The 23,624-nt window shown below is 44.4% G+C and overlaps 1 protein-coding gene across 1 annotated transcript in view; it reads right to left on the bottom strand.

Moving 5' to 3' along the window:
* Positions 1 to 130: 130 nt before the first annotated feature.
* The window catches only part of ipo13b (importin 13b), a 35,953-nt gene continuing 12,459 nt past the window's right edge, over positions 131 to 23,624 (bottom strand). Inside the window, 21 exon segments of the mRNA XM_061238511.1 lie at positions 131 to 1,658; positions 2,371 to 2,552; positions 2,647 to 2,736; positions 3,362 to 3,420; positions 3,968 to 4,034; positions 5,491 to 5,543; positions 8,988 to 9,084; positions 9,198 to 9,335; positions 9,421 to 9,501; positions 9,713 to 9,862; positions 13,367 to 13,501; positions 14,052 to 14,078; positions 14,182 to 14,363; positions 14,631 to 14,778; positions 15,233 to 15,353; positions 15,648 to 15,814; positions 19,773 to 19,914; positions 20,020 to 20,160; positions 23,171 to 23,282; positions 23,285 to 23,536; positions 23,539 to 23,622. Of these exon segments, the coding sequence (XP_061094495.1) occupies positions 1,562 to 1,658; positions 2,371 to 2,552; positions 2,647 to 2,736; positions 3,362 to 3,420; positions 3,968 to 4,034; positions 5,491 to 5,543; positions 8,988 to 9,084; positions 9,198 to 9,335; positions 9,421 to 9,501; positions 9,713 to 9,862; positions 13,367 to 13,501; positions 14,052 to 14,078; positions 14,182 to 14,363; positions 14,631 to 14,778; positions 15,233 to 15,353; positions 15,648 to 15,814; positions 19,773 to 19,914; positions 20,020 to 20,160; positions 23,171 to 23,282; positions 23,285 to 23,536; positions 23,539 to 23,622 (2,525 nt within the window). The 3' untranslated portion in view covers positions 131 to 1,561.

Genomic DNA, 23,624 nt, shown 5'->3' with positions numbered 1-23,624 from the left:
GATATCTCAAGGTAAAAGGCTATGAAGTATAAATGGCATTCCACCTTTACAAGTGAGTGGAATTGATGTTATTCGGTCAAAGCGAAGACCATGCTCATATTGATAAATAAAAAGACAACACATCTGGGCATGCTGCCTTAGATATATTTAATAAATTAAAACCAGGTACAAAAATCAATGTACATATCCCCTCCTTCCCCTCACCACCGTACTCTCCATCTCTGACAACCGTCACCCCACTGTGCCCTGACACTCGCTCTATGCTACTATCAGTCCCTCCTAAAACACATGCTACAGGCACACGGAGGATAAGAGTCAAGGCCTTGCAGCGCTGCGTCTGAACCCAAAGAGTGACACTCAGTTCATGCACTTTGTAAATGCTTTTGGGGTAAAATGGCAAGAAGTCAAGTCTGGTTTCACTGGAGACTGCTGTGTGTAAATTAAAAGTGCATTCAGAGTAGGACTACAAGCAGAAATGAATATACACGTTTGAACATTCTTCATCGCGTAGGTACTTCAGTAAATACACACTGCAATGACGGGGCTTTGCAGTGGGCACTGCATGATTAGTGGGGTTAGAACTAGTGATGTGATTGGATACTCTGTCCGGTTAGAATGCATCCCTTCACTCATTGTCTCACACCCCTCCCCCTTCCCCCTTTGCTCCAATCTGAAGCCAGGACACTCTTATGCAGTTGCACATCAACTTCAAGTCCATAATATAGCGTAGCTAAATGAAGGCTCCTCAGTTAAAGCTGCTCACTTCCAGAGATGATTAGTTTGATAGTTGTGGGAGTGCAGGCATCGAGTCTTTGATTCTGCAGTGCTTCAACTTTCTCCCCCCTCTGCCAACTCCATATATACCGTTACATACCAGATCCAATATATTCTACTTTTATATCAAAAATAAAAAAAAAACCTACATCACGTGACAATAAACAACAATTTGGCAACAAGGGAAAAGAGGGTGTGTGGTTTGGTACTGTGGGATCATTGCCCTGTAACACAGAAATGCATGTCCTTTTCCCCTTCAGTTAGCAGTGGCAGCAGCAGCAGGACTGTTTTCAAACCCTGTATATACAAACATATATATACGCATATATGCATGTCTGTATAATTTATATATATCTATATGTGCGTGTCTGTGTGTGTTCATATGTGTATATAATTATTTGCTTCTTTCCAAAAATAAAAAGAAAACTAGTACTATTTAACATACGTATGCATATCACAAGGAAACAGCCTAGGAGCCAGGGAAGATCAAGAGTAAGAAAGTGTGAGACTTTATAGAGCATGCTGCAGGAGAGGCGACTGCTGAAGAAGAGCCTTTTGGTATTTCCTAACAAATAAAACCCCAAAGCAACACAGGAACAGCAGAGAAAGCTCCACCTCTCCAAGCCGGGCGGCTGCACCGAGCCAGAATGGCCGCCGCCTGTGCCAGGCTTCCGTAGGGACAGTCGATTTTTGTGGGGGACTTTTGCGCTCCAGTGTGGGGTTTTTGTGTGGGGGCTGCCTGGGAGGCTGATGGGCGCTTTGGGCTCTGGATGAGGACGGCGCCGGTTCAGTATTCTGCAGCGTACTCGGTGCCGTGCAGCCCTCGGCACAGCAGGGTGAACTCCTTCACCATCTCCTTCACCCGCCGCTTGTTCACTCGCTCCCTGAGTGGGAGAGAGGGAGAGAGGGAGAGAGAGAGAGAGAGAGAGAGAGAGAGAGAGTTAACAATAGGCATTTTCTAGATTATTCTAGAAGGATTTCAGTATGATGGAAAAACTATAAAAATTCCAGCCATATCCATTCATTAATGCCATGCAGGGTAGGCAGGTGTGCTTAATGATATGTGAAAACCCATTTCGATTTTTGGACTTTTAAACCTAATTGAAAACAAAAATGAAAACGAAGAATTAGAATGCTCAGGCGTGCAGTAGACTATCCACTCACAATATTCAGGTGTGTGTACACAAGTATCCACTCAGAATACTGAAGTGTGTATATTCGAATACTCAGATGTGTATATGAGAATATCTGCTCAGAATATGTGCAGTAGGAAAAGTAGAAAAGGTGCAGTAACAACCTCAACTGCTCTCTTTTTGGGGATGTATGAGAATACCCACTCAGGTGTGTGTATGAGAATACCCACTCAGGTGCGTGTATGAGAATACCCACTCAGGTGCGTGTATGAGAATACCCACTCAGGTGCGTGTATGAGAATACCCACTCAGGTGCGTGTATGAGAATACCCACTCAGGTGCGTGTATGAGAATACCCACTCAGGTGCGTGTATGAGAATACCCACTCAGGTGCGTGTATGAGAATACCCACTCAGGTGCGTGTATGAGAATACCCACTCAGGTGTGTACTGCACACAGGTACCTGAGGATCTGCTGGCTGAAGGTCTCTTTCTGTTCCGGCGAGACGCGGGTGGAGGGAAAGCCGGGCGCCTGCAGCACCTCCTTCAGCCACACGGTCAGCAGGGCGAAGCAGTGCTTATTCAGGGAGAACAGCACCTCCGCGAACTGGTCCATCAGACTGCGCGAGGACTGGCCGCCGATGGCCTGGGAACGGGAGCGAGAGAAAGGGGGCGGGTGACACGGCCGCTGGAGAAGAGAACATCAGCCACGCCGAACGGGGAGCGCGCGAGAGACTCACCTCCAGCACGGCCTGCATCAGCAGCTTGCCATCTTCCTGCACCACCTGCCCCACACGAGGTACGTCTCCACAGTGAGGGAGCAGCTCCGTCTGCAGGAGGCACAGCACGGGGTCAGGGGAGGTGAACCAGGCCCCGGAACAACCGACAGCCGAACTAACCCAACTACAGCAGGGCTTCTCAGCCCCGGGGTTTCTGTGTGTGCTGGCTTCTGGTACCATCGGTTAAGGCTGTTTAAAATGTGCTTCGAGGTTTTTGTTTGTCATAAAGGGTTTAGTTTCAGTAACCCGGGAGGGTATTGAGTTCCACCAGTTTTTCATGTCAGTCTATTACTTAATCAACTAAAAAATGCTTTCCGAACACAATTTCCACATTCAATGAAAGCCGACTGATTAAATGTCCGGGGATGAGGATACCTGACATTTTGTCATGGAATGAATCGCTATTTCTGACAATGTGGCCTTAAGAGGGTAAATTATCACACAACTCAAATTATGTATGTATGTAATTAAGACCACTTAACAGGTTGTTATAATTGAGGGGTTGGGACCTGCAACTGTGGCTGCAAAGAAGCGAACACTGTAGGGTCCCTTGACCTAAATGTTAGAAGCCCGGGACTTAGACTGAACAGGGAATACGCTCGTATAATCTGGAACAAAAATCCGTTCCCTTGCAGGGCTGAAAACCTGGAGGGGCATTCTGTGCACGTTTACTTACGAAGAAAAGACAAGTGGACTTGACGGTGGGGCCCTCGGGGAACTTGAGTGACAGTACTCCTGAGAGAGCAGTGGAGAAAGGCTGGCTGTGAGTCAACGAGCTGACGTTTCCCCCAGCAGTGTAACAACAGACACACGTATCCGCAGAGCACACTCGTGCTAACATCGCCCTTCAATCCAGGGGCATTCCTTCACTCACCTCCACTTGCAAACAATTAACATTCTCTACCGTAAACTCAGAACCTGAAGTGGTCTCCTGGAACGTACATTACTCGGTATGCTTAGCAAGGCACTGTGAATAACACTACATGTTGATGGCATGCATTGTATATTTTTTGAGTGGTGGCAAATGCTGAGACCCCCCTCTCCATGCCTTAGGAAGGGCCGTTTGCCTACAGCTACATAGTCTGTACTGTCGTGTTTTCAGTCTGAATGTATGGCACCAGCTGCTAAAACACAGCTAATGTACCAGTGCCCAGCTGGGATCGAGGCCCACACACTACCTGTCCTATTCTCTTCTGTGGCTGGCAGAACACAGCTGATGTGGCAGTATACAGGTCCAGTGGTCAGACCCCGTGAAGCGCGGATAGGCACATATGACACTTACCGCAATGGAACACAGCTTTCACGTCAAGATTCTCAGACAAGTATAAATCGGGTTTCCGTTTGAGAGCCTACGAAGCAGACAGAACCATTGAACAAGGCAGACATCTTCCCCCCCACACCCTTCTCAAGGAACCTCTGCCTCCCCCACCCTCACCTTCCTGCCCTCTTTGTCTGTCTGAATCTAACCTTCCAAAGGAAACGACAGAACTCATACAAACTCATCAAATGCAAACAGATCAGGTAAGAAACAGACTGCAAAATCAAACATCAAAATTTAACTTAAGTAAATTAAAAGTATGATGACTGTTTTGTTTTGTTTTCATTTCATTCCAATCATATTTTTTGTCTGCTTTGATTGAATATGCAACAGAAATCCGTAAGTAACACATACGGATAAATACACCTGATGCTTTAAGGAAATTATTCAGCATGAAAGGAGAGAGGAACAAGGGGCAGATGTGAATTTCAGATTTTATACAAAGGAGGAAAAATGAGAACTGAGAATAAAAAAACAAAAAAACTGAGGACCACCAATTGAATTAATTAACTGAGTCATTAATTAATTTAGGCTTTGATTTAGGGCTGGAATGGCTTGGGGAAAAGGGGTTTATGGTTCTAACCGAGGTGGGATTACTGTGATGGCTACTGTCTGTCTGTCTAGCAGTCTGTCCCCCTGCTGGGCCACCAACAACCTGAGCACCACCCCACAATCTTTCTCCAATTCTGCATTACATACCCTGCTCACTCAGTCAAGGGACTAAACTAACAACATCAAGTCCTATTAGCTAGATAGAAAGGTCTTTTGATACCATATAGCCTATTCACCTCCTTGACCTTGAAAAAAACTATACTGTGTGATTACCAAGGCCTTCCATCCATTTCACTGCTGTTTTGTGTTAAACAAACACAGCAATGCAATGCCAAAAACACAGTGCAATGGTAACATACAGAACAAATGCTGCAGTGCCAAATCACGACAAAAGTCTGTGCTAGTCTATCACTCCTTCGACTTACTATTCCAGCTCTGATAGTCATAAGGTAACTGAAATAAGAGTAGTGGCCCTGGCAAGTATCCCTTCACAAACTAGCAAATGTTGAGTGTGCCCTTTCCTTTACACATCTATAAAGGACTGTGAGTTACATTTACAACCCTTCCATAAATGTCTCCATCAGGCACAATATTTTCAGTTAACTACATGGAGGCCTAGGTAGCGCTGTGCCCTCAGCTGTGTGATGATGTACGATACAAAAGACACCAACTCTGGGTCACAGTTCTCCCAGCTCGGTGCAGGCCGTCTGCCCCATGAAATGTTCAGTGGCATTTCCAGAAGGAGCCAGAAACTTAGAACCCTGAGTATTGGAGGAGAGACTGTGTCAATCCCCCAATGGCACCCCGTGACTCAATTCCATGGCCCTGTCGGAATGACGGCCATCCACAGGCCCAAACAAACAGGAGAGTGAGAGAGAAAGGGAAAGAGAGAGAGAGAAACCGAAAGTGAATGAAATAAGAAACCAAAAACACACCTGAGCTTGGAGTTGCATAAATGAATCAACAATATCAGGATGATCCCTGGGCCCTAAAATATAATAAAGATGTAACTTAAGAAATAATAATAATATACAAACAGCAACTGAACAGATTTAACAGTCATGTGGAAACAAAAGCAAACAGAAAAGATATCATTGAAATAATTGCACACGTGAGTAAAACAAGGGTAGAAACAGGGCATGTGAAGCTTTGGAAGCAGTCTCAGAAAAGTAAACAGAAACGGACGGGAAATGAGTCAGTTTGGAAGAACGGAAAAAGAAGTAACGAGAGAAAAAGAACAAACCTAAAAGAACAAAAGTGGGTTTGGAGTGGGAACCCAGGAGGCACCTGTTACTGTGACGTTTTTTTTTAAAAGCTCAATCGCAAACACCACTCCCCCCTCCCAACCAGGACCCGTCCCCAAAATGTGAACGCCCCGCCCCAGTAACTGCCTCTGCTTCCTCCTCAAAGGGCAGGATGGCAGGCTGTCCCAGCTCCCCTCCCAGAGCAGTTCCCATGCTCCAAACAAGACTTTATACCGCCTTTCACAGACACCAGCCTAGGGGGATCCTGCTCAAAAAAAGGTTAAAGTCCCCGTGCAGCTCATTACCTAGATAGTACTGTACATGAAAAGGTAAACAATTATTTTATTCTTTTAGCTTTTACTTCACTTTGATAGTGACAAAGATTGAAATTCCACTGTAGGAAGATGCCGAAAAACTTGCACATTTGTATTCAAATTAATTAAGGCAGAAGACCTAAATAATCTTCCAAGAAAGCTTATGAATGAATTTGTTGACCATCTGTGGACACAGTGACCTGAAGCACTGCATAGCCTGGGACACACTACAAGACAAAACACAAATCAGTGCCTGGTTTACAGTGCATGAAGGTGACACATGTACAGCCTGCAGAACGGCCAAATCAGAGGACCTGACTGTTCCAATGGGGGACTGAGCACACCACTCCAGAACTGCAGAGCTATATGATGCTGCCCTACAAGGTTATCGTACTTAGGACTTATCAATACTTATTGGTTAGCGTATAGCAATGTATAGCAATATTGAGCTTTTAACTGGCTACACATGCATAAATTAGTCTGACGTTTTCACCAAACTAGCTTATTTATGAAAACATTTATAAATTAAAAAAACAAGAGCAAACGAGCTTCCAGCTCATTTCTCATTTGGATCGTAAAAAGCATATTAGGAACATTCTACTTTTGATTAGATTTTTTTTAAGTTTGCATCCCCCATCTGCGGCAGTTCCAGTTTCCTTAAGTTCCTTAAGTAGGCTCTATAAATATTTTTTGTCTTGCTTCAAATGCAAGTCTAAGTTTTTGGCACCTGGTTCTGCAGCATGGGACGTGAAGAGGAAAATAACCATAATTACGTATCTTATGAAAAGAAAATCGACTCCAGCAACATCCATAAGCTTTTTTTAGTAGCTAGTAGCTGATTAGTACACTTAAAGCTACCAACTGCAGCTCTGAATAAAATCGTAATTGGTAAATTCATGAATGCTTATTTGTACAAATCACTGGAAGGCAGTCATCTCCCGAAAGATGCTACAGTATGGAAACACGCAAAAGCTTTTAATGTCCATGGCCATTTGAAAGGTGATGATTACTACGTTGGAACTCAGAGGCCTTGACGCCCTATGCAGGTTTTAAGCTGCGGTACAATTTCATCAAGCACATGCAATTGAGAGAAACATTGCAGGGAATGAGACTGTAGTGTGTACCAGGCTTGTGCCAGAAGAGCCAGAACTACTTCAGGACTGGACACAATATCTAGAATTGTGCAACAGAATGAACCCAGCACCATAACATACAGTTGCAGCACAATTCTGACATTTTGACACGCCCTGTACTTAGATTTGATAGCCCTGTACTTCAGATTTTATTGGCAGCAAATGTTTACCAGTGTTGTTGGTTAAAGTAAAATTTGTTTGGGATTAGTTAGAAGTTCTACATATAATTTCACAATCGCTACACTACCCTTTCATTTTTAAATGATCTTTTATTACAGTATATATATTCTGGTTATTTCATTTTCCATATAGACAGTATAAGCAAATGTCTTGCCTCAGACACTGGAAGAGATTGACATCCTCTACCTGAAGGAATAACAAATCTTTGGAACACAACACCTATCATTTTGCGACAATGGGCCAGTTTTCAAAGTTGAATTGAAATTGTGGCTGAAAACAAATCAAACCCGAAGGAAATATCAAACTACTAGAGTAGTGTTTTTCCCCGACTCATCTTCCATGTCCCTTCACAAATAATGGGAACATGAGTGCATGCATTTGAACACTGATGTGCGATTATTATGTCTGAGATGTTCACTATATTAATTACTGCACTGCAGTCTGCATCTATCCTGTTTTTAATTGTTACCTGCTGAGAGAACAGATTAAATCTACGTTAATATCTAATTCTTAACAGTGGTTGTCCACTGTCCCTGTCAAATAATACATGAATTCATCAAAATGCACATATTAGCAAATTCCAGTAGGGGCACACAATGGAAAATAACATTGTTACATAACTCTAAGTGGCCTGTGTGAAAGATGGCACTAAATTGAAAAAATATGAGTACGCACTTATTTGACTTGCCCCACTATGCTTCAAGAGGGTTTCTCTGGTGTCAGTTTATTTTGAAACAGGCAGCCAGACTGCTAGTCAGCTGCCTTGCTAGTTCATGTTAAACCTAGCTAAGTTTTATTTTTTTTGCTTTTAGGAATTAAACCACAAGAACACATGACTGTAGCTTACGCTACAGCATTTAAAGTTTTAAAAATAAAAATCACTGCACGGGGTCTTTAATTTTCCATTTCCACATATTAACCGACTAGTCCCAAGAGGTAGGTTGTCAGGCTTTTTTAACTAATGTTAATGAGGAGTGCACAGCCTGGTTAGAATAATGGTTTAACCCTGCGTCCACTTGTCTAGGTATGGACAAGTCTATTACAAAGTGCCGCGTCATACAATGCGCGTCGGACATGTCCACATTGTTGGGCTTTTTTTGGCAAAACCAAACGATGACGGGCAAGGTCTTTGTTAAAACTCCATTAAAAACCCTTTTTGAACACGGGATATAGCTTTATGTCTTGGAGGATAACGTCATCTCTGCTTTCCAGGGTCCGTTGTACAGGTAGCTGTTGAAAAGATGGAGTCATGCAGACAAAGAAAATGCAGCTGCCTCAGAAGAGGCTAATTTCCGTTCCGTCTCTTCTCAGTTTTCCCTTTACACCCTTTCCCACCTTCAGAAACTGCACACGCATCATTTTGTATCCTTTCGCCCCAGTTAAGGTCTACACTTTACCAGAGTAGAAATGCAATCAAACATAAAAAATGTCTTCTGCAGCCGGACTGTAAAACAAACCTTTGACCATTCCAGTATCTTAAGCACCTCTTGCCAACCAAAATGTAACACAATTTCTCCAGCATCACACCCCCCGCCCCCCAAGCCCCAGCTTTGTTCCATACCTTGTTGAAAGATGGACAGGGTGACTGATGTTACCAGTTCAAAAAGGGCCTTGATAGGGGGAAAGTGATCCGTCTCACTGGCAAATATGTGGACCATCTGGAAGACAAGGTCAAGGACACACCATTTACACCTGGTCAGACGTGTAACTTCCTGTCATGGTGCTATAGTGTGAAAACGGCCAGCACTAACGGAGGCTGTGAAAAACCCACCTGACGCGTGAGGTCCAGAGCAGAGGCCTGTGGGATAGTGCTGTACATCTGGCCAAGCATCTCGCTTAGCTGGGACACCATAGGGGCAAAATCGTGGAGGAGCGTCTTCACCGATTTCTCAAAGATTGCACAAACCGCCTGTGAATGAAGGCAGAAGCTTAACTCGAGAAAGAAAGTCAAGCAGCAAGGATATGCGACAGCAGAAGCCGGCCCCCAGTCTCACCTCAACCACCTGCGAGTCATTGAGCCATTTGCTGAGGACAGTCTGGATCAGTGCAAAGACCTGCTGGAGCACCACCACCACCTCCGGGACACAGAGACAGTTACCATCAACCGTGGCCATGTTGGGGCCAAGACATCTACCATCTACTGCATACTCTCTAACCTGTACACTCTTAATTGTATTTTACAAGAAGATGCACACTGCAAGAACCAATCCTTCCAATTTTCACTGCATGCATGAAAGCCCAGCTCAGTTCCCCCCAGATGTGCCACTGCGTCCTGAGTGGACTCACTGGGTTGGGACCCAACTGCGGCAGGGTGGTTTTGACAGGGGGTGTGCCCTCGCCCGACTCGTCCTCTTGTTTTGTGATATCCAGTGTGGTGAACAAGTTGGACAAGAGCCCCAGGATATGAATGATGGCCAGCTTATTGGAGGGGTTCGGCTGAAGACAGAGAAAGAGAGAGAGAGGAAAAAGAGTGTCAGAGAGGGAGAGAGATTGACACCAATATACAAGACAGAGATACAGCGGCTGTCATCTGCTGACAATACAAACATAAAAAGCAAATTACTTTCAAATATCTGAAGACCAAATAGCTTCATAATTTCATGTCCTCTCAGACCAAGGAAAACTCCCAGCTTTCCAGGACAGAAGGAACAGACTGTTCAGCTGGCAGTCTGGCACAGCATGAAGAACAGAGGGTATATCCCACAGCAATACCACCAGCATTTCAGTTTGTGCTTATAGAGGGATAGAGGGATGACGGGCATTTAAAATGTATACAAGGCGAAATTTCACAAGGAACACATGTTCCTGAAATAGGCAGGATGTATGGTATTTAGATGTCCCATGACCTTACAAGTGGCCTTACAACTGACCCTCCCACCATCAGTTCTCCCAAGGTGAAAACAGCAATTACAAAGTCATTAGCAATTATCACAACATTCCTCCATGACAAATCTGAACTGTAAAGTCAGTGTGTGTGGAAGAAGTGGGAGGTGGTATCTTTTGCTCCCTGGTGACAAACATGACACCTTCTGGAATGGCACCATGAAATGCCATGGACAACACCTACACGTACCCACACAGACAGACAAATGCACACACACTCACGCAAACGTGCACACACACCCACATGGGTGCATACTTGTGCATGCGCAGTTTACAAACAGACTGTAAAAGGCTGTATAAAGCAGACAATATGGCAAAATCTAACAGACGGTCTTCAGACATTTCTGTGAATACACATCACTAAAAGTCAAGTACACATTAAATGGACTCTTCTCAATATTCAGGAAAATATTTTCATAGAAAACTGGGTTGTTATGGCAATCCTACAAGTTTTCCTCATGTGGGAGTGAGTTGCCACAATATAATAATGAAGCACTGAGGCACTCGTAGAGCAGTTGTCATAAGCACATGTACTTCAAAAACTGTTTCAAATATTAGTCATTTTAAAATGAAGTCATTTTTATTTATTTATTCTATTGTCTTTAAAGTATTTTGACGTAAAGGAGACAGCACAGTTGTTTAAGGTTTTCAGCCTTTTTGTCATTCTGTGACATGGTGGCAGAGGCTGAGACCGAGGGGCTATCCAGTTATGTCGAAATATATAAAATAAATAATAGGAATGAAATGATAATAAAAACATGGATTTGTAAGAAATATAATTGGTCAGTGAAAAAATGTATGATATAGTGCACACCAGGCTGTGTTGCAAGTGTATATATAATTTAATTTAGATTGTTGGCCCTATCCCAGCATGCACTGGGCAAGTGGCTCAAGTACACCCTGTGTAGACCACCAATCCATCACAGGGCACACACAACATTCACTCACACACTCATACCTTGGGGAAATTTAGATTTTTGACTGTGGGGGGGAGACCAGAGCACTGGGAGGAAACCCACATGGACACAGGAAGCACATGCAGACTACAAAAAGAAAGGCCCAGGCCGGGATTCAAATACAGGATTAAAATCTTGCTGTGAGGCAACAGTACTACCCACTGTACCACCGTGCTGCCCCTTGTTACATTTATGTATTAATTTTCAGGTTCAATAAATAAATAAATAATTTTATTAAAAATGTAAACATACGTGTACCTATGTGCTCCAACTCTGCATGTTTTATACCTACATGTGTAATAAATATATGCTGTAACAACATTGTGGCAGAGCCTTCATTGAGATTCATAAATATGTTACTGTGTTTACTGGCAGTGAGTTTAAAATTAACAAAATATTTAAAATTCTCAAATATCAATCAGAACATGATTGTACCTGACATGCAGAAAATGCTAATAGGCCATTTGATAGGAACACATTTAACTGAAGGGTGCTTTATTAACCGGATTCTGCTGCCTTTCTTTGTCTTGTTTTGCATCTAATATTGATGTGGTAACACTCTGTTCTTGACTTGGCGTCAACAACAGAATTTCTCCAAGGACCCTCCTTTTTGGGGAGAAGACAAAGATTCAATTAAATATACACAAGATACATCTGTTACTGGCTGGCTTGTCTTTTTCTAAGAAATTAATCCAGAAGGGCTAAGCAGAGGGGAAGATGTCCTCTTGGAAGAGGGTCCATGAACATGGGAGGCCAGGAGCCTTTAGGATGATGGTGCATAAACTTTCATTGGCTGAGGTAGGAAGGCCTTTTGAGATGAGGACTGAAGATGGATCAGAAGACAGTGCTTCAGCTAGAACCTAGTGGCTGATGGCTGATACCCAAGGAAGTCCTAAAACTGCAACCCATCATGAAGGACCACAAAAGAAGTGCGTTTGCATCAGAGCATACATAAGTGTCATCACATCTGTTTGGATTTAAAGATTGCTGCTACAACCACATTAATGTAATGTAATGTAATCAGTACGGGCTCATATTTGAATGAGTCTGTATAAAATGAAAGATTGTAGCATCGTTTCACCACAACAGTATAGTACGTTTTTGTTCCTCCTCCCATAAGATGTCAGTGTTGTCAGCTATTGAAAGAGGGACATTGCCTTTTTGTCCACCATAACCATTTAATGAAGTCAAAGGTCAGTGGAGTGAATATGTTAGAATACGATAGCTTCAATATACAGCTACTGTTACCCACTTCCAATTTAATAATGCAAAGTTTGCACCTTGAGATAAACTACAGAATGGCTATGCAATGTATATGGCCTGAATAATCTCAACAGCTGAGACAATGATTAATATATTTTTTAACAGAATAATATAAGCATTCTGCTATATTTCTGTTAGATGCGTAATACACGGTGATTGGTTCATGTGTACCGTCATGTTTCTGAGTGAGGGGGAGTGCCAATCTGGACCCACTGTGAAATGAGCTAAATAAGTGGAACCACAGGGAGATAAAACCTGTTTTCAAGGCTACAGTCCAAAAAGGAAAGAAGTGGCATGCTATTGGGCAATATACAGTACCTCCAGCAAGTTTTCACCCTCATTGATTAGTTTTCCTTTTGCCATGTTGCAAAGTCAAATTAATATATTTATATTTTGTCTGTTCTTCAACAACTAAGTCTTGTTTTTGTCAAAATGTAATTACATTAAATGTAATCTTCGCAATTCTATAAAAAAATAATTCCTGAAAATGATGAAAATGTGCTCAAACAGACATACCCGAGACGTCTAAGAGCCGAAACGTCTAAGAGCTGTCTAGCTGCCAATAAAATATATAGACTGCGGGAGGGGGATGGCTGTAGATAATTTTGTAAATGAGAAATGCAAGTCTTTCATTTAATAAAAATGGTGTCATAAATATGTTGTATTTGTGTAGGTGAACATTTCAATGCATGAAAATCTAAGAATGGTCAAGAGGGGTGAAAACGTTCTGAAAGCACAGCACATATCCAGAAAGGCTGATTTCTATGTGCCTTTTTAAAGTAAGCCATGCATTCGGGGCTCTCCATTGTGGTAAGAGCTCTGAGCATGCTCTGTTTACCGTCTCATCAGCCAGCTTCTCCAGCTGCTGGATATAGGGAGTGATGAGCGAGTGCAGATTCCGCAAGATGTCCTCCACCGGCAGGGCTGAGAGCAGGAAGCCCAGGGCCTGCATCAGCCACATGCACTGACTGGTCTGTGTGCAGAGAAAGAGAGTGACTGCTTACATTCTGACTGGTCTGTGTACAGAGAGAGAGTGACTGCTTACATTCTGACTGGTCTGTGTGCAGAGAAAGAGAGTGACTGCTTACATTCTGACTGGTCTGTGTGCAGAGAAAGAGAGTGACTGCTTATATTCTGACTGGTCTGTGTACAGAGAGAGAGAGTGACTGCTTACACTCTGACTAGTATGCAGACTTTATGCAGAGACTGCTTACACTCTGATGGGTATGTGTGCTGAGAGACTGCTTACTGTCGAACTGGTCTGTGTGCTGAGAGACTGCTTGCTGTCGAACGGATTTTAGGCAAAATTATTAACCTCTGGTACTGATATATAGAAAAGGATGCCAGTTGTCCTCTCGTCTTTAGATTGACAATAACTGCATGAGATCTAATCTCTGAAAACTGATTCAACTCTTGCCTGGGAAGTACTATATTTGTTCAAACAAATGTAAAGCAGATAGATGCAGATTGGCTGTGTGCACAGGGATTGAGAGAGAGACGAAAATAAACATTTTATCACTGACCTTATGGATCTGTTTGATGAGCACCTCCTGTGAAGAGGGTATAATTAATACAAAATATGATATTTATTATTTATTATTATGTTTTGTCATTAGAAACCAGAGAAAGCAGGAATAAAATCTGCCCTCTGACCTGTGAGACGGCCACGATGTTGGTGGCGTAGGGGGGCAGGTCGTATTTGCACTCGCGGCAGATCTTCTTGAGTGTGGAGACACTGGACACAGAGAGGTCAGGGTTCCCCAGGGCCTCCAGCACCAGCGGCAGGACACTGCTCAACATGACCGGGTGATCGGCCAGCCACTCTGCCAGAGAACCTGGAGAGAGGGGGAGGGAGAGGGAGAGAGAGAGGGAGATAGAGAGAGGGGGAAAGAGAGAGAGAGAGAGGGGGGGGAAGAGAGAGAGAGCAAAAGAGAGTAAGAGAGAAGTGTGGGGGGGGGCGAGGAGAAATTCTGCTCAATGACTCATTCCACTTGGCAAGTATGAAATGACAAGCTGATCATTTCAACAGAATCTGATGACTTCACCACATACAGTAGCTCCATGGTGTTTTGATGAGCAACTGATGAATGAAAGTACAGTACCTATAGTGAACATGACCGTGTCTGCAAGCTGAACGTTGTTGATGTTAATTCGAGGAATCAGGCCAATGAGGCCAGGTATCACGTCAGAGTAGTTGACGTCAATTGTTTCCGCGATGGACTGGAACCCATACAGCAGGGCTTCGGTGTGCTGGATGGATGGACAGACAGACATCAGACCACACTTCAGTATTGGTTGCATGGTTGGTTTATTATGGAGTTTCCTCATGGGCTATAAAGCAGGTTTATTCAAATACAATACCCGTACTGTAAAGCATTATACTCAAATTAATACTCAGTATGAATCTGTATAGTCACGTCATTATCATGCCGCAGCATCTAGCTAAGTGACTAAGGCATAGAAGGTTTGTGGTTCAAGTCCCAGTGTAGCCACAATAAGATCCACACAGCGGCTGGGCCCTTGAGCAACGAACTTAACCCCACATGGCTCCAGGGGGGATTGTTCCTTGCTTAGTCTCATCAAATGTAAGTCCCATTGGATAAAAGCGTCAGCTAAATAACTAATTGGTATTAGTAGTATTATCATCACCAACACTGCTCTTCCTTGTTCTTCCTGATGAACCCTGCGGGTGAGAGTCACTGACCTGCCAGGACATGGGCTGGTCTGTGTTGGTCAGCAGCCTCCCCAGCTTGTCATACAGGTTACTGAGCAGCTCGGCTCCCAGCGTCTCATACACGTACATCAGGGTGTCTGAGATATCCACTCTGCAACACACAGGTCCATATGCTGCAAATACAGCTGCAGCTCAGCCCAATTTAAACCTGCAAATCACTTATCCGTCTCCAAAATACCTTCTCACGGAGAGTCATCGACAATGTCTGTACATCTGTACAGGAGCTTTTCAAAAGCACTAATTTCTAGCAGCTTCCAGTTCATTTTATTAACTTTAAACATCCAGTGATACATGCATTTGCCAACCACCCTATCCGTCAGAAAATATGAAATCACCTGGCTTTCCCTGACCTCACTTTGGTGCACAAACACAAGAACCTCCAAACCTGTAGATCCTGAACTGCTCCTTCTCATCTGAGGACCAGGAGGCGTACTCCTCGTCCGTGGGGAACTGGGCTTTGTGCAGCAGGACGTCTACCAGCTGGAAGTACACGGGCCTGTACACCTGCAGGTACACCGCCCGCTTCTCCGCCTCGAAAGACATGATGTCGTCCTGGAACACAGACACCACACACTCAAGGGAACGTTATCCCACAAGTCTCAGAACGCGACTCTGAAATGAGTTACGCGTGGGGTAACTAGTGCCCGTTTGTGTCTGTTCACATCCTAATACTCATTAAAGCTGCAAGACTGCAGCATACACGGCGCATGCGTCTGAGTGTCTGTAGAGACTGTACAGGACTGCAGAGAGAGTAATGTAGGGTGGACAGTAAGAAAATGCAATAAAAGCCCAATTGGCTCAAATGTTTGTACTCAAGGGCATCTGTATTCAATGAACATTTTCCCTTAACTTTGGCCTGCAAGCAAATGCAAGCAACACACTTTCTCTTCACAAACTTAGTTTGATTCCTTTTTAGTGATTGCTGAGAAGAAGTGCTTGCAAATGGAGGTTTCCAATGCTACAGGGGCAGAGGGAATGAAGCTCTCCGAGCCCACTATGGCAGCTGAAAACACTTTAGAATAGCATCTTAATTACAGGTAATTAAATTATGTAGCAGGCATAAATCCACATTCAAATCCATTACCTTTACAGCCATTAATAGTCCTGGCTTATTTTGCACCCACATGAGGAAAGGGGGCGGGGGCATGAGTGGTGGGGGTTGTGGGGAGGGACTATGCAGACCGGGGAGGTAGCCGGCTACTATCATGGACACACCGAGTACGTTTTTTCCTTCCCCTTTGTTTGGCAGCATTCCAGACGGTTGGCACACTAGGCGACCGCCTACAACACTGATGCTTAGGACTGGCTCTGTGGATATCTGCCTGCATCCGTGTTTTTGTCTAAATGCAATTGTATTTCTACTCGAATGACAATAATCAACTAGCTAACATTAATTATATATTTATCTTGTACATCAACACATTTTTGGCATCTGTACTATAGTAAATACTCTGCTTGGTTCAAACCGGTAACGCTGTAGGCTGCGGTGATTCATTCGTACATTCACCCAACACTGGCAGGATTTTGAGAGGCGGGGGCAATTTATTCTACATCACAGAGAAGTGGTTGAGTCAAAGACTCAGAGCACAGAGTGACGGAGAAGAAACACAGTGTCTCTGTTTTTAATGCCATAAGACTTCTACAATAAATTATTTTTAGTTTAATAGTAATCCATCATAATCCATCATAATCCATCACACGAAACCACAGATTAAAAAACAGGCTGTCGATCTCTTTCATCACAGAAAACCCGTAACTGTGCGCTTCTCTACAATGTCTGCTCCCACAGGTACAGAGTTCTGTACAGGGAGATGAGCCTAAATGATCTCCTATGCACTCCTTCAATCCTGCTCGTCACAGGAAGAGGCCACTCCATAGCTTTGCATTCCATTATACATACACACAAATGTAGCTATCCAACGCTTTTAAAATCCTATTAGTGTGCTAACGAAAATAATGGAATCAGAAAAGAGCAGTGGAATTAAGAGAACAAAATGGGAGGGAGCGATTTTATTTGAATCAGTATCATCTATACTTGAATTGCATGTCATTTCCAAATGGATGGGTTTTGGGTAGGAGTGCTCTGAGGTACTGGTGACCAGTAGCCACTCTGCTGAATGCTGCAGGCCAGTCAATGCGAGTTGACTGGGGAAGCAGTATTGATTGAGGGTTTAGAATTACAGAGATGCTGGCAGTAGATGGGCCGCTTTGTGAGTTTACCCAGATTGCTTCGATTAACCGTTACAGCCTCACTTGGTGAATAGCTTCCTGCAGTAATTGGGTGCTCTATGAAGTGAAAAGGAGCTTGGAAACTCATGCAAATACTTGATCCCAAAAGTATGATCGCTTGAAATAAAAAATGGATGGATATGGACATACATTAACGAGTATGCTTTTACACCACCAGCACCCATCCATCCATCTATCTATCCATCTATAGTATCTATCCATCCATCCATCCACCTACCTACAGTATCTATCCATCCAGCCATCCATCTACCTACAGTATCTATCCATCTACAGTATCTATCCAACTACAGTATCTATCCATCCAGCCATCCATCTACCTACAGTATCTATCCAACTACAGTATCTATCCATCTACAGTATCTATCCAACTACAGTATCTATCCATCTACAGTATCTATCCAACTACAGTATCTATCCATCTACACTATCTATCCAACGACAGTATCTATCCAACTACAGTATCTATCCAACTACAGTATCTATACATCCAGCCATCCATCAATCCATCAAATCAGAGAGGATCAAATGCATCCATTTATGAATACTGAGGTAATTGCCATATCGCATCAATAACTCTTTATTTTAGAAAATATGACCTCATCTGTGTGATTGCTGTAAAGTTGATATCACTACCAGAATAAAGACGCTGGTATCACTTCCAGAATAAAGATGTAAATAACTGGTGTATAAAATGGTAAAAAGCAATCTCATCCTCATTAGCCAAAAATAAAAGTTCAGCTCACTTTTTTACACAGAACTGATTTTGTTTCTTTGTTAATTACCATATACTTAAAACCTCCTGTCACCCCAAGTCTCACTAAGAAATAACCAAATAATAGTGCTATTAGCTCAGAGGTAATTTGTACTTTCTTTGAGGGTGGCTTTCCTGCCTGAACAAGTCAAGCCGCCCCCAAAAATGCTAGGTTCCCAAAGAAATACTTTCTGGCATGACCAACTTCACAGATGAGATCAGAGAAGATAGCCAATTTAAGGGGAGTTATTCAAATATCTCTCACAGGAGGGAAGAATCAACACAGTAGCATGATTCCACTAAAACAAACATGCTCAGTTATTTATATGATACACTGACAGCCTATATCTATGTTCACTTTTACCCACTACCCTGCTTGTTTAGTTGCATTTGTTATTCTTAAAACTCCTCGGGCCGCTTCTTGATTTTTGTACTGTATCTGAAAAGCACGTGTTCAATACATGGGACTTATATGTTCTATAACAGACAAGAGGAGACATGTATGGATTGGCTACAAGAGTGGGGAGCTGAATTTGTGATAGATAAGCCTTGGTGGCTAACCATTGAGATAGTGGCTGGCTGTTCGGTAACATTACAGTAGGCACTGACGCTGCTGTTATTAGCGAACTAAATTCAATTTTGTACATCAGCTGGTGGGCCACTGCAGTTATGTTTTCGGGAGATTCTACCGGCTTATTTCCTCTCCTGGGCATGGAGCTCATGCCTAGCCTTCCGGACTTTCAGAAGACTTGAGATGTCTGATAAAAATAAAAGTGACAATGAATTGATGGGTTTGTGAGTATGCTGATGTTACAGAATTGTGCTTCCTTCCAGGCAGGCTAGAGGCAGACTGAAATCCACTGGTGTCAGCAGTGGCTAGTATCACCACTAATGACGCTAAATACAAATACGAGTAAGGTCAGTTAAAAAGCTACCATGGCTTCTGCGGAAAGCAACAACTAAAGCAGATGTTTTTACAAATCATATTAGACCGCAGTTTTCTTAGCTCATTGCTATAACACTGTAGTCTGCCACAGCCAGAATCATCTTGGAGGTGTAGATGTTTTTTGTATGTAAACAAAAGGACACATCAAGGCCTAAAATTCTGCATAGACTGCATTTAAACAGCAGGCACATTTTTTTTTTGCAAAACATTATTTATTATGTCGGCCATGTAAAAATGTGGGCTCAGTGAATTTTTAAGTACAATGCTGTAATTATTACGAAACGTGATTCAAAGCAATTGTGCAGACGGTGCTATTTAGGCTGTTATTCTATAGTAGGGATCAATATGAGGCCTGAACTTCCAGGATTATACTGTAATGCATGGGAAGAGGATCATACATCTCCTCAACTGAAAAAGGACATCGACGCTTTTCATTTTCTGAAAAATACATCCACTGACCACAGGTTTATTGTGTAGAGCTACCCAAAGGAAGAATGTCCATCAAGAGTGAGATATTTTCAGACACTCAGTCTCACTGCTGGTGGACTCCAGAGAGGACTTACCTGCAGGGTGTACCAGAAGGTGAGTGTGAGAGAGCTGGTAGTTTCGTTGACTGGGTAGTGTCCAGGAATGCCCGTGCAGAACATGATCATGTTCACAAGGGCCAGGAAGCCCTGCCAGTGTTCCACCTGCTCCAGGAGGGCCCTGCAGCACACAGCGGGGGAGGGGGGAATGAACAAAAGAGAGACAGACAAACACTAAGCGGTAAGGCTGTCCGTGCCTACAGCTGTGCTAAACACAACAGCGCACCTGGAATGGTTCTCCCCCAGGGCCACAGCAATACGGCAGATTCCGTGTGAAGTCTCCATATCTCCATTCTGCACGGCCTCCCTCAGCTGGTCCTGCAGCTGCAGCACTTGTGGAACCAGCTTCAACAGGGTGTTGACGTACCTAGATAACGCACAAACATCACACATGCACATTTGGTCACTATACACCCTTAAACTTGTGCGTGTAACTATTCTGGTGTTCCCCAAGGCATGATTGTTGGTCCGCTCTTTGTTTTCTCTCTACATTAGTTTCGGAGGTCCAGGTGCTGTCAGTTCTCTCCATCACATTTATGAAATTTAATCATAATATAATTCCATCGTTACACAAACCTTCCTTTTTTTATCTTCCACTCTTTTGCAACACCATCCGCTTCCTTCCTTGAACAAAATCTGCCATTTGCCTTGTGCCCGTTTTCATGTTACTCCTTCACTGGGCTCCCACCATCAGCTCAATATTGTCAATTATCTCTGTTCTGCCTTCCTGCCGTCTCAGCTGTTCTGCAACAGTCTAATATATCACATCCGCTCTCAGCCCAAGGAGTTCTTTTACAGACATCCACCCTTTCATCCCCCTGCCTCAAGGACTACATCTTTTTTACTATAATCTTTATTTAATTCCATCTCAATAATGACCTCCCCTCAGATGAGAAAGGAGCAGGCATGAGCAGGACTCTACATAAATCTAAAGCTTAGCCACCAAAGACGAATAATCCCAAACTCTGTGGTTCTCATAGTACAGACAAGCTCTTCAGAAATCTACTGAACAGTTTATGTCATGAAAACCAATATTCATCTGTTTTGGCTTCATCACATGAAGTAGTAATAGTTTCACATACATTTTTTTACGAAATACTTTATTATGAAATGTGTAAACTACAACTGGTGACATTTTGCAGGCATGCTTGACATTCAAGCGATATTCCATTCATAATTGCACATTGGACACATCATGATTAATAACACTCAATCTGACACTGGCACAAGGTCGAACCGCCTGCCATCCGATTGCCATTGGACAATGACAATGGCTTGATTTCTCCTTTCTGCGGGTACATGACCTGCATTACCAAAGCTCCCTATTAAAAATGAATGAGGTTTCCAAGTGCAGCGACTGCCTCAGTTCTCACACAAGCTGCGCAGAGAGCTAATTGGGAGAAGCTACAGGCTGGCGAGGCGGAGATGACTAAGCTGGAGACGATGAAATAACCCTGGAGAAAAGGGGCGTGGTGTGAATATTTGGGGATTTATATGTGGCTTTCGGCACAGGGAAGGTCAGCCGTGTGCGGAGTGGGTGACGTTGAACATCCTGGCATTCCTCAGAAACACAGCTCGGCTGCTTCAGAAACACAGCTCCCTGCTTCCCCCTCCCCCCACCCTGCAATTACAGAGACACTGGGAGGCAGGCAGAAAGAGTTGCCAGGCAACAAGATGCAATTGGTCCAATTGCATCCTTGCAAATGACTTGATTGTAATGTATTTAAACAGCAGGAGTGGAGAGAGATCGAGGTGGGTAAAGAGAAGCGGGGTAAGCCAAAGAGGCGGAGAAAGATAGAAGCAGAAAGGAAGGACAACAAAAAGAGACTTTAAAAATCCACTCAACAACATTTTACGTTTGAGAAAACGAAGACCATTCCTCTGGGAACTGAATAAATTGATAGCCCCATTACCAACAAGTCAGCCCTGGGTTTCTAATAGGCCACAGCACATTACCTCCGAAACTGCTTCGACAGCTCGTCAACTGCTCGTACAGAGAGGGCTCAGTGCGAATGGGAGAGCTCAGTCCGGATTGATCAGTGATGTCATTCAGGCCCGGTCACCCTGGAAACAGTGTGTCACGGGACGGACGGCCCAGACGACAGCCCCCCGACAGCGTCGCCCTGTCTGCGCTGTAGAGCCTCCCTCCAACCCGGCCACCCACCCCCACCACCGCCCCACACATCGGCATCCCATCTCCTGCCTTATGGAACGCGCTCCGGAAACTCTGCCTAAAGGACGGTGGAGTTCTGCAGGACACTAAGGACGTATTATCCAGCTCCCAGATGTGCTCTCAAAATTTACTGCTCACCGGAGTCACAGCTGCACTAATGTCCCTGCAAACCGTCCTATCCCACTTTACACACCGTCTCAATCAAAATTACACACAGCACAGAGAGCATTCAGCTACACCAATATTAATTTATGTTCACCCAGGGAAAATATCACTAATCTTCATACATTATTTATTAGCATTACTTATTAATTAATTTGGCAGACATCTTCCCAAAGCAACAGATCAGTGCTTTATCCATTAATTCTTCTATCAACCCAGTCATTGGGTACGTACACAGAGATGTGGCCATACGGTGCACAGTACGGTCTCCCTCTACATCTCTCCCTCTCTCTTTCCCTCCCTCCCCTCTCTTTCCTTCCCTCTCCAGCAGAGGGGGAGGGGGAGATAAGCGCTCATCACGTCTGTACCAACCAGAGCGTAAGACATCGTTCCCTTCTACTGTCGCCATGGAAACGCCAGCCAGCCTTGAAAAGCCCTCCCCCCCCCCCCCCCCCCCACCCCTCCCCCCCCTCTGCCCTTCCCCTTCCCCTCCCTCCCTCCTGGACATCATCTCTCCCTCCACCCGTATCTCTTACCCCCCCCCCCCCCCACCCCAGTCCACACCCTTGTCTCGGTCTCATGTAATTTATCTCTCCCTATATCACTCTTTTTGCCTTATCTCAGCCATCTCTCTCCCTGTTCTCTCACCCTCCTCTTCCTCAGCCTTTCTGCTCACCCTCACTCCCAGCTGCACACTGTAGAGAATCTGTGTCACCTTGACTGCATCTTTGAGGTTCTCATGGTGGTCCAAGTCAACGATGGAAAAATATCTCTCCAGCCCAATCAGATACATTTCAATCTGTATAAAACGGTCTCACTGCCTAAACCCGCATAGAAATTAATTCTTCATTACATCTCACTGTCTGACTGGAAAAATCTATCGTCATTCCGTCTACCACCGGTTCCATTTTTATCTTCGGCTCCGTCAAGTGATCTTTAGATTCGTTATTATCCTGGCATTTAAAAATGACGCATTCCCTGAGGTGTTTCAGCACAATCATACCACAGAAGGTCACACTAAACTGGGCGGGGCAGGCATCACCTCTGGGAGTCGGGCTGGGAGATGGCGTTGACGATGGCCTCCACGGCGGTGTCGAAGAGCTCGGGGTCGGCCAGCGCCGCGAAGCTGTCCTCCACCAGGCCCCCGACCTCCCCAGGGGCACGTCCAGCAGCACCCAGCTGGAGAGGCACTTCAGCACGCGCGCCTTCACCAGGCCCGGGGAGTCGGGCTGCCGCAGGAGCTGCTGGAGCAGGGGGGAGACGGAGGACCACTCCCTGCCCAGGGCGCCCCGCACCTGGCCCTTGCGGTACTGGGGCAGCCGGCTGGTCTGGAACTCCTCGGGCAGCACGGTCAGCAGCTCCAGCAGGGCCAGGCAGCGGGCCCGGCCGTCCACCCCTCCGCCCTCCTCCTGAAGACGCGCACCATCTCCGTCACGGCGCCCGGCCAGGCCTCGGGCATCATGTTGAGGGCCAGGGAGGCCAGCGCCACGCACAGC

Source organism: Conger conger, chromosome 4 (assembly GCF_963514075.1).
Source record: "Conger conger chromosome 4, fConCon1.1, whole genome shotgun sequence".
In the NCBI taxonomy this organism is placed as follows: Eukaryota; Metazoa; Chordata; class Actinopteri; order Anguilliformes; family Congridae; genus Conger; species Conger conger.
This window is presented reverse-complemented; position numbering and strand designations above follow the sequence as displayed.